General features: G+C 41.0%; 1 protein-coding gene across 2 annotated transcripts in view; it reads right to left on the bottom strand.

The window, feature by feature from the left end:
* Positions 1 to 18815: 18815 nt before the first annotated feature.
* HAVCR1 (hepatitis A virus cellular receptor 1) overlaps positions 18816 to 21022 on the bottom strand; it is a 39722-nt gene continuing 37515 nt past the window's right edge. For both annotated transcript variants that reach the window (XM_055285489.2, XM_063642670.1), the window contains exon 9: positions 18816 to 19155. In XM_055285489.2, the coding sequence (XP_055141464.1) occupies positions 19047 to 19155 (109 nt within the window). In that variant the 3' untranslated portion in view covers positions 18816 to 19046. The remainder of the gene's footprint in view (positions 19156 to 21022) is intronic.

Genomic DNA, 21022 nt, shown 5'->3' with positions numbered 1-21022 from the left:
TGAGCATCTGCTTGTCTTCTGATGAGGCTGCAGGAAGCTTTTATTCATGGCAGAAGGCACAGAGAAACAGGCATGTCACATGACAAAAAAAGGAAAAAGGATTAATAGAGATGCCAGCCTCTTTTTATAAACCTGCTCTGACATGAACTAAGAGTAAGAACTCACTTATTACTGTGGGGAGGGCACCAAAGCCATTCACGAGGGATCTGCCCCATGACCCAAATATTTCCTACCAGGCCCCACCTCCAACATTAGGGATCACATTTTAACATGAGATTTGGAGGGGACAAAAATCCAAACAAAGGCCAGGGATGGTGGCTCAAGCCTGTAATCCCAGCACTTTGGGAGGCCAAGGCAGGATTGCTTGAGCCCAGGAGTTTGAGACCAGCCTGGGCAAAATAGGAAGACCCTGTCTCTACAAGAAAATTTAAATAAAAAGTTTTAAAAATCCAAACTATACTAGAGGGGTAGAAAGAAAACCAGGATAAATGGTGTCACTTCATGAGAGCAAAAGGGAAGAGACAGTTGAAAGAAAGATGGTGTGGTCACTGGGGTCAAATGCTACTAAGAGATCAAATATAACAAGGAATGACAAATAGCCACTGCACTTATACTGAACTTTTGTTGGAGGGCTTCATTGGAAGGGGAGGAAAATTTTTAAAATCCTTTCTCTTATAGTGCCTAAGTCACACATATCCATCTATCAATCAATGCAAGTTCTTTTCCTACTCTTAATTTTGTTGAAATGCAAAAACCATAAAATTCACCAATTTAAACTGGTTCTTATATATCATAAAGTTGTACAATCATCACCGCTATCTAATATAAAAATGATTTTATCATCCCAAAATGAAAATGCATATCCCTCCATATTTCATTAACAGTCACTCTTTATTCTTTCCTCTTTTCAGCCCCCACAAGCCAGTAATCTTCATTCTGTTTCTGTATTTTCCTATTCTGGATATTTTATAGAACATAACATATACTACATTGTCTTCTGTGTCTGGCTTTGTTCACTTAGCACAATGTTTTTGAGGTTCCCCTATGTTGGGGCATAAATCAGTATTTCATTTCATTTTATGGCTGAGTAATATTCATTAGATGGATATACCAAGTTTTATTTATCCATTTATCAGTTTTGGACATTTATTTCTGTTTTTTTCCTCCTATAAGTAATGCTGCTATAAACACCTATGTTCAAATTTTAATGTGAACATATGTTTTTAATTCTCTTCGGCATATACCTAAAAGTGGAATTTCTGGATCATATGGTGACTCTACATTGAACTTTTTGAGGAATGACCAGACTAGACTGCTTCCCAAAGTAGCTGCATCATTGTACATTCACAACTGAAATGTACAAGAATGTTGTCTTCTGGTTTTTGTTTGCTTGGTTTTGATTTTCCTTAATTACAGCTACCTTAGCAAGTGTAAAGTAATATCTCATTGTGGCTTTAGTTTCTAGTTACCTAATAACTAATAATGTTAAGGAGTTTTTCATGTAATTATTGGTCATTAGTTTTTTGGTTCAGTTTTGTTTTGGTTTTGAGGCAGTCTCGCTCTATCACCCAGGCTGGAGAGCGGTGGCAAGAGCTTGGCTCACTATAACCTCTGCCTCCCAGGTTCAAGCGATTCTCCTGCCTCAGCCTCCCGAGTAGCTGGGATTACAGGCACCTACTACCACATCTGGCTAATTTTTGTATTTTTAGTAGAGGCGAGGTTTCACCATGTTGCCCAGGCTGGTCTCAAACTCCTGGCCTCAAGTGATCTGCTCGCCTCGGCCTCCCGGAGTGCTGGGATTACAGGCGTGAGCCAACATACCTGGCCTGGTCATTTGTTTATCTTTTTGGTGATATGCCTATTCAAGATTTTGTCCATTCTTAAATTAATTATTTGTCTTTTGTTGTTGAGTTATAAGAGTTCTTTATATTATTAATTAATTAATTAATTTTAAAAGCTGTTTTCTTGTGGAGAAAAGATCTCCCTATGTTGCCCAGGCTGGCCTCAAACCACTGGGCTCAAGCAATCCTCCCACCTCGGCTTCCCAAAGTGCTAGGATTACAAGCATGAGCCACTGTGCCCGGCAAGAGTTCGTTATATATTTGGGATAATAAACTCCTATCAGATGCCCTCTCTCACCACTCCTATTCAACATAAGGTTGGAAGTTATGGCCAGGGCAATCAGGCAGGAGAAAGAAATAAAGAGTATTCATTTGGGAAAAGAGGAAGTCAAATTGTCTCTGTTTGTAGATGACATGATTGTGTATTTAGAAAACCCCATCATCTCAGCCCAAAATCTCCGTAAGCTGATAAGCAACTTCAGCAAAGTCTCAAGATACAAAATCAATGTTCAAAAATCACAAGCATTACTATACACCAATAACAGACAAACAGAGAGCCAAATTATGAGTGAACTCCCATTCACAATTGCTACAAAGGGAATAAAATACCTAGGAATCCAACTTACAAGGGATATGAAGGACCTATTCAAGGAGAACTACAAACCACTGCTGCACAAAATAAAAGAGGATACAAACAAATGGAAGAACATTCCATGCTCATGGATAGGAAGAATCAATACCGTGAAAAATGGCCATTTTGCCCAAGGTAATTTATAAATTCAATTCTATCCCCAGCAAGATACTAATGACTTTCTTCACAGAATTGGAAAAAGCTACTTTAAAGTTCATATGGAACCAAAAAAGTGCCCGCATAGCCAAGACAACACTAAGGAAAAAGAACAAAGCTGGAGGCATCACGCTACCTGACTTCAAACTATACTACAAGGCTACAGTAACAAAAACAGCATGGTACTGGTACCAAAACAGTTATGTAGACCAATGGAACAGAACAGAGACCTCAGAAATAACACTACACATCTACAACCATCTGATCTTTGACAAACCTAACAAAAACAAGCAATGGGGAAAGGATTCCCTATTTAAAAAATGGTGCTGGGAAAACTGGCTAGCCATACGTAGAAAGCTGAAACTGGATCTCTTGCTTACATGGTACAAAAAAAATTAATTCAAGAAGGATTAAAGATTTAAATGGGCCAGGTGCGGTGGCTTACGCCTGTATTGCCAGCACTTTGGAAGGCCGAGGTGGGTGGATCACGAGGTCAGGAGATCGAGACCATCCTGGCCAACACAGTGAAACCTCCTCTCTACTAAAAATACAAAAAAATTAGGTGGGCGTGGTCGCAGGCACCTGTAGTCCCAGCTACTCGGGAGGCTGAGGCAGGAGAATGAGTGAACCCAGGAGGCAGAGCTTGCAGTGAGCCAAGATTGCGCTGCTGCACTCCAGCCTGGGTGACAGAGCAAAACTCTGTCTCAAACAAACAAACAAACAAAAAGACTTAAATGGAGCTAGGTGTGGTGGATCACACCTGTAATCTCAGCACTTTGGGAGGCCGAGGCAGGCAGATCATGAGGTCAGGAGATCGAGACCATTCTGGCCAACCAACATGGTGAAACCCCATCTCTACTAAAAATACAAAAATTAGCTGGGCATAGTGGTGCACACCTGTTGTCCCAGCTACTTGGGAGGGTGAGGCAGGAGAATCGCTTGAACCTGGGAGGCGGAGGTTGCAGTGAGCTGAGATCGTGCCACTGTACTCCAGCCCAGGCGACAGAGTGAGACTCCATCAAAAAAAAAAACAAAAAAAAAAACTGTAAATATAAGAAACCCTAGAAGAAAACCTAGGCAGTACCATTCAGGACATAGGCATGGGCAAAGACTTCATGACTAAAACACCAAAAGCAATGGCAACAAAAGCCAAAATTGACAAATGGGATCTAATTAAACTAAAGAGCTTCTGCACAGCAAAAGAAACTATCATCAGAGTGAACAGGCAACCTACAGAATGGGAGAAAATCTTTGCAATCTACCCATCTGACAAAGGGCTAATATCCAGAATCTACAAAGAACTTAAACAAATTTACAAGAAAAAAACAAACAACCCCATCAAAAAGTGGGTGAAGGATATGAACAGACACTTCTCAAAAGAAGACATTTATGCAGCTAACAGACGTATGAAAAAATGCTCATCATCACTGGCCATCAGAGAAATGCAAATCAAAACCATAATGACATACCATCTCATGCCAGTTAGAACAGCAATCATCAAACAGTCAGGAAACAACAGATGCTGGAGAGGATGTGGAGAAATAGGAACACTTTTACACTGTTGGTGGCAGTGTAAATTAGTTCAACCATTGTGGAAGACAGTGTGGTGATTCCTCAAGGATCTAGAACCTGAAATACCATTTGACATAGCAGTCCCATTACTGGGTATATACCCAAAGGATTATAAATCATCCTACTATAAAGACACATGCACACATATGTTTATTGCAGCACTATTCACAATAGCAAAGACTTGGAGTCAACCCAAATGTCCATCAATGATAGACTGGATTAAGAAAATGTGGCACATATACACCATGGAATACTATGCAGCCATAAAAAAGGATGAGTTCATGTCCTTTGCAGGGACGTGGATGAAGCTGGAAACCATCATTCTCAGCAAACTATCACAAGGACAGAAAACCAAACACCAGATGTTCTCACTCATAGGTGGGAGTTGAACAATGAGAACACATGGACACAGGGTGGGGAACATCATACACCGGGGCCTGTCAGGGGGTGGGGGGTTGTGGGATGATAGCATTAGGAGAAATACCTAATGTAGATGACGAGTTGATGGGTGCAGCAAACCAACATGGCACATGTATACCTGTGTAACAAACCTGCACGTGGTGCACATGTACCCTAGAATTTAAAGTATAAAAAATAATATATAATAAAATAAACTCCTATCCGATATGTGATTTGTAAATATTTTGTTCCATTCTTTGGGTTGTCTTTTCACTTTCGTGATGGTGTCCTTTGATGCACAAAAAGGTTTACATCTTGATGAATCTTAAATTTAGCGAATTAAAAAATAATTTAAAAATAGGCTGGGCATGGTGGCTCATGCCTGTAATCCTAGCACTTTGGGAGGTCAAGGCAGGAGGATCCCTTGAGCCCAGGAGTTCAAGTCCAGCCTGTACAACATAGGAAGACCCTGTCTCTAAAAAAAAAAATAATAAAATTTTTTTATTTTTTTTTAATTTTTAAAAGGTTTATATTTTGATAAAGTCAAACTTACCTGTTTTTTTCTTTGGTTGCTCATGATTTTGGTGTCATAACTAAGAATCATCTCCTGTATATACCCAAAGGAATATAAATCATGCTGCTATAAAGACACATGCACATGTATGTTTATTGCGGCACTACTCACAATAGCAAAGACTTGGAACCAACCCAAATGTCCAACAATGATAGACTGGATTAAGAAAATGTGGCACATATACACCATGGAATGCTATGCAGCCATAAAAAATGATGAGTTCATGTCCTTTGTAGGGACATGGATGAAGCTGGAAACCATCAATCTCAGCAAACTATCACAAGGACAAAAAGACAAACACTGCATGTTCTCACTCATAGGTGGGAACTGAACAATGAGAACACTTGGACACAGGGTGGGGAACATCACACTCCGGGGCCTGTTGTGGGGTCGGGGGAGGGATAGCATTAGGAGATATACCTAATGTAAATGACCAGTTAATGGGTGCAGCACACCAACATGGCACATGTATACATATGTAACAAAACTGCACGTTGTGCACATGTACCCTAGAACTTAAAGTATAACAAAAAAAAATTTAAAAAAAGAAACTAAATAATTCCTAAAAAAAAAAAAAAAAGAATCATCTCCTATCCAAGGTATTGAAAATTTACACTTATGTTTTCTTCTACATAAATTCTTTAAATGCCTTGCATGGCAAGTGCATAATAAAGACTTGTTAAATTTTGAATGAAAGATTAATGAGTGGGGGAGGTTAGAAAAATTAATGTAGGCCAGGCATGGTGGCTCATGCCTATAATCGCAGCACTTTGGGTGGCCAAGTCAGGTGGATCACCTGAGGTCAGGAGTTCAAGACCAACCTTGCCAACATGGTGAAATCCCACCTCTACTAAAAATACAAAAATTAGCAAGGTGTGATGGCAAGTGCCTATAATCCCAGCTGGTCTCAGGAGGCTGAGGCAGGAGAATCACTTGAACCTGGGAGGCAGAGGTTGCAGTGAGCTGAGATTGCGCCATTGCACTCCAGCCTGGGTGACAGAGCAACACTCCATCTCAAAAAAGAAAAAAAAAAAAAAAAGAAGAAAAAAGAAAAGTTAATGTAACTTTTCTTTTCTTAAAATGTTTGCAGCTGGAAGTGGTGGCTCACGCCTGCAATCCTAGCACTTTGGGACGCCAAGGCGGGTGGATCACCTGAGGTCAGGAGTTAGAGACCAGCCTGGCCAACATGTTGAAACCCTGTCTCTACCAAAAATACAAAAAAATTAGCCAGAGGTGATGGCGGGCTCCTATAGTCCCAGCCACTCCAGAGGCTGAGACAGGAGAATTGCTTGAACCTGGGAGGCGGAGGTTGCAGTGAGCCAAGATCACACCATTGCACTCCAATGTGGGTGATAAGAGTGAAACTCCATCTCAAAGCAAAAAAAAAAGTCTGAAGCTGGGTGTGGTGGCTCATGCCTGCAATCCCAGAACTTTGGGAGGCCGAGGGGAGCAGATCACTTGAGCCCAGGAATTCAAGATCAGCCTCGGCATCATGGTGAAACCTTGTCTCTACAAAAAAGTACAATAATTAGCCTGGTGTGGTGGTGCACACCTGTAGTCCCAGCTACCGGGGGAGGCTGAAGTGAGAAGATCGCTTGAGCCTGGGAGGTGGATGCTGGAGTGAGCCATGATCATGCCACTGCACTCCCTGGGAAAACAGAGCAAGACCCTGGCTCAAAAAAAAAAAAAAAAAAAAAAGTTTGACTCTATGGAAAACTAAACAAAGCAAAAAAGTGTGAATCTGGCTGGGCGCAGTGGCACTTTGGGAGGCTGAGGTGGGTGGATAGCTTGAGGGCAGGAGTTCAAGACCAGCCTGGACAACAAGGCAAAAATCCCCCTCTACTAAAATACAAAATAAAAAGCTGGGTGTGGTGGCATGTGCCTGTGATACCAGCCACTCAAGAAGCTAATGCAGGAGAGTTGCTTGAACCCAGGAAGCAGGGGTTGCATTGAGCCAAGATCACACCACTGCAGTCCAGCCTGGGTGATCTTATTCATTTGGAATGTACCAATGAACCAAAGACTCCTGGCCTCATGTAACTAACTTCCTTTTCTCCTTTTTTTTTTTTTTTGAGACGGAGTCTCACTCTGTTGCCCAGGCTGGAGTGCAATGGCACAATCTCAGCTCATTGCAACCTCTGCCTTCTGGGTTTAAGCAATTCTCCTGCCTTAGCCTCCCTAGTAGCTGGGATTACAGGTATGTGCCACCACATCCAACTAATTTTTGTATTTTGATTTTTTAAATCTGCAAAAAACCTGCAACTAATACCATACATAATGGTGAAAAACTAGATGCTTTTTCACTAAGATTAGGAAGAAGGCAAGGATATTCCCTCTCACTACTTCTTTCCAGCATCACACTGAAAGTCCTCGCTAAAGCAATAAGACAAGAAAAGCAAGAAAAAGGCATACAGATTACAAAGGAAGCAATAAAGCTCTTTGTTCACATGTGACATGATTGTCTATAGAAAATTTCAAAGACTTGACAAAAAAAAAAACTCCTGGAATCAATAAGCAGTTACGTCAAGGTTCAGAATACTAGGTTAATATCCAAAGTCTAGTGCTTTCCTATATGCCAGAAATTAAAAACTGGATTTTAAAATTAAAAACAATACATTAGCACCAAAAGAATAAAATAGGTACAAATCTAACAAAGTATATGCAAGAGCTGTATGAAGAAAACTTTAAAGAACTCATTAAAGAAATTGAAGAACTAACTAAATAAAAAGGTATACCATGTTCATGGATAGGAAGAGTCAATATTGCTGTCAGTTCTGCCCAACTTGATGAATAGATTCCAATCAAAATCCTAGAAAGTTGTTTTTGTGAAAATTGACAAACCGATTCTACAGTATATATGGAGAAGCAAAAGACTCAGAGAAGCCAATGCAAAACTGAAAGGTTAGAACAAAGTCAGAAAATTGACACTACCCAACTTTAAGTCTTACCATAATTGAACTACAATAACTTTGAGCTACAGGAATCAAACTATTATTGGTGAAAAAACAGACGAAGAGATAAGTGCAAAGAATAGAGAACCCAGAAACGGACTTATATATATACAGTCATTTCACCTTTGACAAAGAAGTAAAAGTGATACAACAGAGAAAATGGAGTCTTACCAGATGGTGCTGAAACAATTGGATGTCCACACATTAAAAAAGTGAATCTAGACACAGACTTTATTCCTTTCACAAAAATTAAATCAAAATGGATCATAGCCCTAAATGTAAAATGCCAAACTACAAAATTCATACAAGATAACAGAAGAATATCTAGATTACCTTGGGGTTGGCAATGACTTTTTAGATACAACACTAAAGACATGATCTATGAAAGAAAAAAGTGACAAGTTGGAATTTAATAAAATCAAAAACTTTTGCTCTGCAAAAGACACCATCAGTAAAAAGACAAGCTATGGACTTGGAGAAAATATTTTCAAAGGACATATCTGATAAAACCTACAAAGTACTCTTAAAACTCAACAGTAAGATAACGAACGACCTGATTAAAAAATGGCCAAAAAATCTTAATAAATATTTTTTCAAGATATACAACTGGCAAATAAGCATAGGAAATATGTTTAACATCTTATGTTATTAAGGAATGCAAATTAAAGCAACAATGACATACCACTACATTCCACTTAGAATGGCTAACATCCAGCACTAAATGCTGGCAAGGATGTGGGGCAATAGGAACTCTCAATCATTGCTGGTGTGAATACGAAATGGCTCAGCCACCTTGAAAAACTGTTTGGCAGTTTCTTACAAAACTAAACATTCTCTTATCAGACAATGCAATAATTGTGTTCCTTGATATTTACATAAATCAATCGAAAACTTATGTCTACACAAAAGCCTATGTGCACATGAATGTTTATGGTAGTTTTATTCATAATTTCCAAAACTTGGAAGCAACTAAATCAAATGAATAAACAAAAATAATTTGTGATACATCCAGACAATGGAATATTATGTATCAATAAGAAGAAATGAGCTGTGTATCTACAAAAAGAATGGAGGAACCTTAAATGCATATTGTTACTTGGAAGAAATCAATCTAAAAAGGCTACACACTGTATGACTCCAACTATATGACATTCTGAAAAAGATAGAACTATGGAGACAGTGAAAAGATCAGATCAGTGACTTCCAGGGATTTGGGGAGAGGGAAGGATGTCTAGGTGGATCTATCAGGTTTTAGGGCAGCAAAACTATTTTGTATGATACTATAATGGTGGGTACATGTCATTATACATTTATCAAAACCCATAGAATGCACAACACAATGCATGAACCCTAATGTAAACTATGAACTTCAATTGATAATGATGTGTCAATGTTGATTCATCATTTGTAACAAATATGCCACACTGGTGGGGAATGTTAACAATGGTGGCGAAGTCATGTGCGTGTGCATTGTGTGAGGAAGGTGACTGATTATGTGGGAACTCGTACTTTCTGTTCAACTTTGCTGTTAGCCTAAAACTTTTCTAAAAATTAAAGTCCATTAAGTAATGTGTGTATCAGTCATCATCAAAGTATTTTTTAGAGCTGGGCATGGTGATGCTTACCTGGAGTCCCAGCTACTCTGGAGGCTGAGGCAAGAGGATCGCTTGAGGCCAGGATTTCAAGGCTGTAGTGCACTAAGATCATGCCTGTGAATAGCCGCTGCACTCTAGCCCAGGCAATATTGCAAGACCTCGTTCCCAAATTTTTTTTTAAGTATTTTTAGGCTCAAGCAGGTGCAGGGACTTACAGGCAGAGCAAGCCCCATCTCAGCTGTCCACAGCACAAAATAGGGGTTACCCTAGAGCATTTCCTCGCAGTCCAAAGGGGACTTTCTTATTTATTTTTACCAGTTTGTAGGGGAAACATTTAGTTCCTAGGAGGCCCAGGGACAAAGTCAGCTGAACAGCTGTGAGCCAGCTTCCTGGGAAGCTTTCCAAAAGCATGGCGGCATTCAGCCTTCTTGCTCCCAGGGGTGCCACCAACATCATGCTCTTGTAATGGGTGCCAGACATAGGACACACCTGTGGTCACCAGCCTCTTGCCATTTTTCCTACTTGGTTTTTCCCCTGCTCTAGCCTATTGTGGACATTTTCTGGTTTAATTTTGTGTCTTTTATGTCTTTCCAGAGCACTTGACACACACAACATAGAAACATGCTGTCATCTCCCCTTCCCAAGTCTCTCAAGGTCGGTGGTTCTCAATCTCAGCTACACACTCAAATCTCCTGGGGAAGGCTGGTCACAGGGCTCATGCCTGGAATCCCAGCACTTGGAAAGGCTGAGATCGGAGGATCTCTTGAGCCCAGAAGTTCAAGAACAGCTTGGGCAACATAACGAGACCCAGTCTCTACAAATAAAAAAATTAGATGGGCATGGTGGTGTGCCTGTAGTCTTAGCTACTCGAAGGCAGAGACGGGAGGATTGCTTGAGCCCAGGTGTTTGAGGCTGCAGTGAGCCTTGATCACACCGCTGCCCTCCAGCCTGGGCAACACAGCAAGAATCTGTCTCAAAAACATAAAAAATCTGGGGAGATTGAAAAAATTATAATACCTGCGACCCACCTCCTGAAATTCTGATTTAATTGATCTAGGCATGGGTAGTTTCTCAACCTTCCTAGATGATTCTAATACGCAGCTAAGGTTGCAAATTACTGATCTCAGAGAGTCACTGAGATTCACACCGGCTCCAGCCAGTAATATAAATGGACTTGTAAAAGAGACAGTCTTCCTTGCTCTATCCCATCCCTAGGGTACACAGGAAGGTTCTAAGAAACATTCTTTTATCAATTTATTTTTTATCTTTATTTATTTGTTTGTTTGTTTGAGACAGAGTCTCACTCTCACCCAGGATAGAGAGCAGTGTCACAATCTCGGCTCACTGCAACCTCAGCCTCCTGGGTTCAAGCGATTCTCCTGCCTCAACCTCCTGAGACTAGCTGGGATTACAGGCGTGTGCCAAGACACCTGGCAAATTTTTGTATTTTCAGTAGAGATGGGGTTTCACCATGTTGGCCATGCTGGTCTTGAACTCCTGACCTCAAGTGATTCACCCCCTTAGCCTCCCAAAGTGCTGGGATTACACGGGTGAGCCGCCGCACCTGGTCCTATCCATTTATTAACTAATTTTAATAGATACATATCAAACACCCATGAAGTATAAGCTAGGTGCTGAGAAAATACAGACACTTCCCTCAAAGTATTGACTAAAAAAAGCACCATCAATGTAAATATCTCTAATACAAGGGACAAAGTTATAGGATCACCATTTATGGTTTTAGTTTGCACAGCACAAAAATCCTAAGTCACACTCCTTTTTACAAGCTCTGTCCTGACTCAGGGCTGTGTCAGCCAGAAAGAAGAGGAAGGCCTCTTTGTAATTTACCCTAAGGTGCCCCACAGGCTAGGCAGAACCCTGGCCTCACGCAGACTAATCTCAGCTAGGTACTAGCACCATGCCTAGAATATGGGAGGTACTCTATTTTTCCATGTTCATTGAGTAATTAAAAAGGGCTGCCCAGAAGTATTCAGAAAAGAGGATTAATTCTATCCAGGAGGATTAGGACCAGAAGGGCTGAAGCAGTGACGCTGGAGCAGGACTTTGAGGAATGACATGCCCCTTGGAGAAACAGGGAACAAGCATTCCTGGCAGGTGGGATGACCCATGGAGTAGAGAGTGGATACCTGAGGCACTTACAGCCTTTGGAACATAGCAGGGAGGGACTCCATGAAGCAGGCAAAGTGAGTTGGGGATAAGCAGTGGAAGGCTTGCTGTGGAGTTGAGAATTTTACCAAATTGGGAGTAGTTGCAGGATTTCCAGCTAAGATGTAACACAAACAGATCTTGGCTTTGAGGTCATGCTGGTGGCCCTGCAGAGGAAGGACTCAGGAGCGACTGGGGTGAGGCACAGGTAGCCACCCAAGACTCTAAGTAAGAGTTGGAAAAGTCCTTAGTGTCCATGAGAATCCCCAAGGGAACATTACAATTAGCTTCCCAGGAGTTCTGAGTTATAGACTGTTTTTCTCTCAGCCCCATGTACACCGTGCTCACATTCTGTGTCAAGGCTACCAAGGGCACCCTCACGTTTTCTGGTTGGCTATCATTACTTTTGCAGTGGGTAGAGCAACAGCCTTTGTGTATATATCCTTAGAAAATCTAATGCGATCAATAGTGAAAAAAGAAAGTTTTGAGAGAGCCTGGGCAACATAGGGAGACTCTGTCTCTACAGAAAATACAAAAATGAGCCAGGCATGGTGGCACATGCCTGTAATCCCAGCTACCCAGGAGGCTGAGGTAGGAGGATCACTTGAGCTTAAGAGTTTGAGGCTGCGCTTAGGGTTAGCCATGATCACACCACTGCACTCCAGCCTGGCAACATAGCAAGACCTAATCTCTACTTAAAAAAAAAATTAGCCAGGTATGGTGGCTTTAAGAGGATATGACTTCTGAGACCCTCCAAAACTGTTTACAATTAATGGCAAAACGGCCGGGTGTGGTGGCTCACGCCTGCAATCCCAGCACTTTGGGAGGCCGAGGTGGGCAGATTGCTTGAGCCCAGGAGTTTGAGACCAGCCTGGGTAACATGGTGAAACTACATCTCTACAGAAATCACAAAAATTAGTTGGGCAAGGTGGCACACACCTGTGGTCCCAGCTACTTGAGAGGCTGAGGTGGGAGGATACTTGAGCCCAGGACTTCAAGGCTGCAGTGAGCTGTGATCACAGCCCTGCACTCCAGCCTGGGTGACAGAGCAAGACCCTGTCTCAAAGGAAAAAAAAAAAAAAGCAAAAGGAAATCAATGACAGAAGAAAACCTTAATTAGAGGAAGATCAAATGACTAATTGTTATTCCTTTCCTTCCAGAGAGCACTACAAACCTGCAAGAAACATCCACAAACTAGACCATGAGAACCAGAGTGTAAATAAGCTCCCCCTATATTTTTTGGGTCTTCCTATATTTTGGAGACCCCAGGTAATTTTATTTAGCCTCAGAAGTGACAGTGCAAAGCTGGGCATGGTGGCTCAAGCCTGTAATCCCAGCACTTTGGAAGGCTGAAGTGGGTGGATCACCTGAGGTCAGGAGTTCAAGACCAGCCTGGCCAACATGGTGAAACCCCACCTCTACTAAAAATACAAAAATTCGCCAGGCGTGGTGGCAGGCGCCTGTAATCCCAGCTACTTGGGAGGCTGAGGCAGGGGAATGGCTTGAACCCAGGAGGCAGAGGTTGCAGTGCGCTGAGATTGAGCCATTGCACTCCAGCTTGTGCAACAAGAGCAAAACTCTGTCTCAAAAAGTAACTAAATAAACAAAAGTGGCAGTGCAATACCCAAAGTCCCCTGCAAGAAAGACTTTGGGTTCATTTCCTGAGATTTACATCTGAAATAAGTAAAAGTAAAGGATGATTGTATGCTCTTATTTCCTCATGTTCTTTCATGAAGTCAATGCTTTTACTGAAATGTAAAATATTTTATAGTAGCCTGTCTTCTGTCATTTAAACAAACAAAAATTCTCAGGTCCCATCTGTATTGCTAAACCAGAATGTCAAGAAATAGGGCCAAGAAATGTGTATTTTAACAAGCTCCCAGCTGATTTTGATCTATCGACTCTCCGACTTCAGGCATCTACATAACCTTTGCCGTATTCACATGCTTTTTTGCTATTATTCACTCAAATTATTTTAGATTAATTAACTTTAACATTTTACTCATTCTAATCAATACCCATTAAATCATGGGTTTGATGAATCTTAAAAAATATACATCAAAAAACTATTTTAAAAATCCATTTGTGGACTGGATAAAATCAGCTCCTGTACCACCCTACTACTGCCTCCCAAAGCAGCAAGTTTGGGCCCAAACCAATTAGAGCCAAACGTTGCTGCCATTTCCCTCTTTTATCACAACCCCTCTTGCAAGGCCTGGGAGTGTCTCACAGCCCTGTGGAAAGCCCCTTGCTGCCAATAGGTTCCCTTCTCCCCCTCTTTTTCCCCTGCTTATACCTTTCTGTCATCCAAACAAACCTGACTCTCAAGCTATACCTGACTTAGAATAGTGTCACTGCAACATGTTACTGAATGTTAACATAGAATTTGGTGATGGGTAGCAGGTTTAGCCTTTAATATGCAAAAGTGGTTTTCTAAGAGTGGGACTCTTTTCCAAACAGACATCTTCATAAAGCCCTTTTCCTTTCTTTTTTAAATTTTTAATAAGATGGAGGCTCACTTTGATGCCCAGGCTGGACTTAAACTCCTGGGCTCAAGTGATCCTCCAGCCTTGGCCCCCTAAAGTGCTGGGATTATAGGTGTGAGCCACTGTGCCTGGCCTGTAGATTCCTTTTCATCCAGCACCTGGTCAGACCCCTTGCGCATCTCTTCAGCCTCACTTCTCTTCATCTCTCTTCACTCCCTAGTTTTTTACTCATTGGAACACAACGTCCTCTCTTTTAATACACAAGCTTCCTGCTGCCCCGCAGCCTTTGCATTTGTTTTCCTTCCACTAGATTCTCATGTGGCTGCTACCTATACATTTTTCTTGGTTTCAACTTAAATGTAACCTCTTTCCTAGAAGCAGCCGCTGACCAACCAGCTAAAGCTACACCACTTCCTACCCCACAACAAACACCCTCTACCTCAGTGGTTCTCAGCTGTGCCCGTGGGGACATTGTCAATTGTCACCACTGGAGGATGTGACTGGCATCTAGTGGGTGGAGGCCAGGGATGATGCTAAATACCTTACAATGCACAGGACAGCCCCCTACAACAGAGATTTCTGTCCCCAAATGCCATAGTTGAGAAGCCAGTCTCTATCACAAGATTCTTTCTCTTAGTAATAGTCAATACCAGAAGTGATGGGTTTTGTATTTCTTCCCTACTAAGCTCCTTAGAACCTGGAGTTCAGGGTTGTTTCCTGAAGAGCACCTGACACCTATGTGACTTGCCACAAATTTGATCCACTTTGACTAGAGCTCATGGCAAGTTGAAGATGCCTGATCCAAACTAAATGATGAGCCAGAGAAAATATCAAGTCAGTTTTCAAATTTGTTCCATTGTTGTTTTGTTAAAACAAAGCTGTTTTGTTTTCAAGAGACAAACAAAAAAACACTTTTATTAATGAGTATGCATACAAATAAACCTAGACAACCACCAAGAGTCCCTCACAGTTTCATGTATTCACAGAATTATTTCATCTTTAAAGCCATCAGTGAACAATTAGTTCTGCTACTTGTTAAAGTTGTGCAAAATTTCTCAATTTAAACATACAGTCTTAATTATACCAGTGTTCTAATGTCCTAAGACTGATTGTAGGTAATGGAATCTCAACAATACCTTAAATAGTAATTTAAAAAACTCAATGTGATCTTCAGGACTAATATATTTAAAGGAAAATAATTCATATTCAGTAATTCCTCCCCTTCCTTCCTTCTTACCTATTCTCCCTCTCACTTGACAATTTTTTTCTACAGTATATGATGATGGCCAAATTACCCAATATCAACTGTTTCAAAAAAGAAATGTTATTTTAAAAGACACCACACAGCAAGAGACTTATAGGTGTAAAACCATTGAAATTATTTACTAAGCCCTGGCTGGGCACGGTGGCTCACACCTGCAATTCCAACACTTTGGGAGGCTTAGGCAAGCAGACCACTTGACATCAGGAGTTCAAGATCACGCTGGCCAATATGGTGGAACCCTGTCTCTACTAAAAATACAAAAATTAAGTGGACATGGTGGCCATCCCAGCTACTCAGGAGCTGAGGCAGGAGAATTGCTTGAGCCCGGGAGGCGGAGGTTGCAGAGAATCAAGATTGTGCCACTACACTCTAGCCTAGATGACAGAGCCAGACTCCGTCTCAAAAGAAAAAAAAAAAATTATTTACCAAGCTGTGTTTTCGTAGTGTTTTTTAATTCTCCAAACTGCTTCAGTATCTGTAGTGTTTTTTACATTTCAAAGACTTCTCACATGTAACATTTCATTGGAATTACCACTGTACATCATAGTTCATACGGAAATTATTACATCTAACAGATGAAGAAAATGCAGACATAAAGAACCATTTGCTATAATGTCATCCAGTGTAACTGCTAAGAGTTAGGATTAGACTCAAGTCCTATTCCTAATCCTGTTTACTACCCTAAACTCCTAAGCCCCCATACATTGTACTTTACAGAATGCTACTAGTGACTGTACTCACGCATTCAAACAAGTTTTGGAAATGTGTTAAGCAAAGCTAACCTGATTCCCAGAGTATTATGTATCATAAATCCCCAGGAAGGATCCAGAGAATAGAGCAGGTCCCATAAAGTTAAAAGCCCCACAGGTGTCAGGCAGTTAACAAAGGAGGGCATGCAGGTAAAGTAAGGACTTGGGGATTAGAGGAGGCAGCCCCATCTAGTGGGACCCTGGTCACATAGCAATCCATTAATTTCAAATCTCCAATTTTGTGCATGTTGCCCCAAATTTAAGAAAAAAAGACACTATAGTTTAAAAAAAATAAAATTTTTGACCAGATCGGGCTGGTCACATTGGGAAAACTGAAATACCATGTATCACAATCTTATTTGCCCACAGAATTTTCCTTCAAAGGACTTATAAAGTTCCTAGAATGATAACAGTATTAAAAAATGTTGCCTCTGGCTGGGCGCGGTGGCTCATGCCTGTAATCCCAACACTTTTGGGAAGCCAAGGCGGGTGGCTCACCTGAGGTCAGGAGTTGGAGGCCAGCCTGGCCAATATGGTGAAACCCTGTCTCTACTAAAAATAAAAAATAAGCTGGGCGTGGTGGGGGGCATCTGTAATCCCAGCTACTCAGGAGGCTGAGGCTAGAGAATCACTTGAACCCGGGAGGTGGAGGTTGCAGTGAGCCAAGATTGTGCCATCGCATTTCAGCCTGGGTGACAAGAGCAAAACTCCATCTCAAAAAAACAGAAACAAAAACAAAAAGTTTCCTCCGAAAGCAAGCATCCTGTTGCCCCAGACAACTATGGTATGGGTAGCTCTGAACCTCAACCACGAATTGTTTCAGAGTTTACTGAAACTGAAATTGAAATTAATACCCAGCCTTAGCTGTTCATGTAGAAATGTTTCTTTTCTGACAAATCTAGCCCTTGCAAATCTATACTTAGTAGAGACGGGGTTTCTCCATGTTGGTCAGGCTGGTCTCAAACTCCCGACCTCTAGTGATCCGCCCACCTCAGCCTTCCAAAGTGCTGGGATTACAGGCATGAGCCACCATGCCCGGCCGGCAAATATATACTTCTAAACAATTATACTGGTTTAGTATAATTGTTTTTTATATATTTTTATACTGACTAAAGATATCCTTACAATAAGCCTAATTTAATTGTAAAAAAAAAAAATACAGGAATTGATTAGATATGAGAAAGACACTTTGCCTTTCCAAAACAATTTTATCTTTTTTTTTCTTAAATTGTTTTCTTAATAGAGATGGGGTCTTGCAATGTTGCCCAGGCTGGTCTCAAACTTCTGGGCTCAAGCTATCTGCCCACCTTGGCTTCCCAAAGTGCTGGGATTACAGGTATGAGCCACAGCGCTAGCCTCCAAAACAATTTTAAACATGAAAGTGGTTTGGAGACAATTTAGAATTTGGGTCAAAACTAGTGAGTTTCAAACACTTATATCTGCAATGTAACTTAAAAGGCAGAAAAGGCAGCCTTTTCCCTACTCCCGCCTTTTTTTTTGTTTTTTTTTTTTGTTTTTTTTTTTTTTTTTTTTTGCTTTTATTGCTGACCTTCTCGGTTCTAAAAATTTGTTCAGAAAGCCTGATGGTTGTTTAAATGCTTAGCACCATGACACACATGTAATAAAAATTGCATAAATGGACCGGGTGCGGTGGCTCGTGCCTGTAATCCCAGCACTTTGGAAGGCCAAGGAGGCTGGATCCCCTGAGGTCAGGAGTTCGAGATCATTCTGGCCAACATGGTGAAACCCTGTCTCTACTAAAAAAATACAAAAAATTAGCTGAGCATAGTGGCGGACACCTGTAATCCCAGCTACTCGTGAGGCTGAGGCAGGAGAATCGCTTGAACCCGGGAGGTGGAGGTTACAGTGAGCCGAGATTTCACCATTGCACTCCAGCCTGGGCAACAAGAACAAAGCTCCATCTCAAAAAAAAAAAAAAAAAAAATTGCATAAATATGTTGAATCACCTGGCAAATTATTTTCTTCCCCTGGTGTCTACGTGTTCTACACTATTGTAGCCTCTTTAACTGGTAAAATAGCTACCCCAATTCAGAGATCCAGTACTTAATGCATCACATTTCCAGAGTTATGAGAAAACAGCTAAACCTGTGAGTTAGACTCACTTTGTTTCCCCATGGAGGAAATAAAAACCCATGATTTGAAACCTTTGGAAAACATAGGAAATGCAACATTTGGAAGTATAACATAGAAACGAGAGATAATCATACAATGCTTCCAAATGAAGTCTCACATTGGATTTGCTGATTTTTAAGACAGATTCCCCTCTTCTGGACAGCTCTGATGGCCAAGATAGAAGTTCATTTGCTGTGTTTCCAGGACTATCCTCTTTGATGTATACAGGATTTACGGGGTCTAAAGAGAACGTACAATTCTAAAGTGTTCATGTTTGAGAAAAAACCGCAATGACCAGAAGGATTGAGCCAGTTTTAGCATAAAAAATTAGGACTACATTAATGATGAGGTTGACTATACGCAGTTTGGAGTGAGAGAGTTACTCTACCCAGTATCACTGACATGTTGGAATGCCAGATGAAACTGAAACAGAAAAGTTGTCTTGGGGTCTAAAAGATGTCTGATGTGCTGATATCTGTTCAGTCTTCTGCAGTCATGGGGGTAAACTCTCAAAGAGCATCACTGGGTCTTAGGCCGTGTCATAAAGACTATTCTCAATGTAGATATTTTCTTCTGCTTGGACTTCCTTTTCAACTGCATTTTGCAAAGCTTTAATTTGAAGGCTGCTAAACGAAACACTGTAGAAAGAGTTGTTGAAGAATAACATGAGTAAGAAGAAAAGCAGACCACTTCTCACATGAGCTGCAATTTTGTTTATGATCAGGCAATATCAGGTATTCGAGACTCCAGGAGCCCCGTTCACACAAAGTATAAAATAAATAGTGCCTTCCAGAGTTGTAAAAAGTGTGGCTCTTATTATTAAGTTGAAGAAAATTCTGTTTAATAAGCATGTAGATAGACAATCTAAGAAGTATTCAAAAACTCAGACTGGTCTCTTTGAAACTCGCATAATAGAATACAAAAATGGAAAATCTAAAAATACAGAGCTCTGACATCAAACTAAGTGGCTGAATCAAGATGCACATTTTCAAATGTGGCTAAGAATTGGATGACTGGTGCTTTTCCAACTGTAGCTTGTGATCCTTTAGAGAGGGTTGTTAAATCTACTTAGCGATCTACATCCTATATTCAAGATAAAAACAAAATAGAGAAACATTGAATATAGTTAAATAGTCCTGTTTCACAAGTGTACACTGGATCATAGTGTTAAAAATCTTCCTGTGCTGGGTGCAGTAGCTCATGCCTCTAATCCCAGCACTTTGGGAGGCCATGGCAGGAGGATCCCTTGAGGCCAGCATGAGCAACATAGCGAGGCCCCGTCTCTACAGATTTTTTTTTTTTAATTAGCCAGGTGTGGTGGCTTGTGCCTATAATCCTGGCTACTTGGGAGGCTGAGACAGGAGAATCGCTTGAACCCAAGAGGTAGAGGTTGCAGTGAGCCGAGATCACACCACTGCACTCCAGCCTGGGCAACAGAGTGAGACTCTGTCTCAAAAAAGGAAATTAGTAGGAAGAGTGGAAATACCAGTGAGGGAAGAAAGTGGACTTAATTTTAACTTATGTGTAGCATTTTGATGTAACTGGTTATTTTTATATAATATATTTGCATATAGTGATTATTTGTTACCAAAGCCTGCCTCCAAAATACAGAACTTGTCTTCATTCAGCTGCAGATGAAACACATGTGCACACATTAAAAGAACTGTGAAAACAAAGCTCCACTATGGTCCCTAAACAGGCCAGTCATACATGTGTTAAGACACTTAATTTAAGTGTCAATGAGCTCAAATGACTCAGTGTGATATAATCGCCGAGAAGATAATGTCATGAAAAAGTGTTCATAATTTGTTAGTGTGGGGTTTTTTTTTTTTTTTTTGGCTTTTTTTATACTTTACACATTTCTCTTCCATTCCAGAAATATTTATGAGCACAGATTCCTGAGATTGAGTCCTTTATATGCTATGTGATGTGACCTTAGATGTCACTCAACATTTCTGAAACTGTTTTCCAATCTGTAAAATGAGAATAGTGCCTCTCTCTCGCAGTTTATTGCTGTGAAGGGCTTGACTGCAATAACACAAGTCGATGTGTATTGAGCACTTATAATATGCTGGCACTGTTCAGACAGGTTCTGTGGATTGGCTCAGGTAATTAACTCAGACTCAGGAAAGTCTGTGCACAAGCATCCAATGAAGGAGAACTAGACTTAGTAGATGGCAGCCTAAGTAAGAGGGATGGATTCTGAATCAGAGAAAGTCCTTGCTTAAAGCTTAGCCTGAACCAAATGTAGCAGGCTGGCTGGCTTTAGAACTAGGTAGTCTCCTACCATTACCGGCAATGGGGCAGATGGCCTTGGGGCATAGATGCAGTAAAGGGGATTTAAATTGTAACTGCGGCCGGGTGCAATTGCTCACGCCTATAATCCCAGCACTTTGGGAGGCCAAGGTAGGCGGATCACCTGAAGTGAGGAGTTCGAGACCAGCCTAACATGGCAAAAAACCCCGTCTCTATTAAAAATACGAAAATTAGCCAGACATGGTGGCA

This window comes from Symphalangus syndactylus, chromosome 7, assembly GCF_028878055.3.
Source record: "Symphalangus syndactylus isolate Jambi chromosome 7, NHGRI_mSymSyn1-v2.1_pri, whole genome shotgun sequence".
NCBI classification, from domain to species: Eukaryota; Metazoa; Chordata; class Mammalia; order Primates; family Hylobatidae; genus Symphalangus; species Symphalangus syndactylus.
Note: the sequence above shows the minus strand (reverse complement) of the source record. Positions and strands in the feature narration are given on the sequence as shown.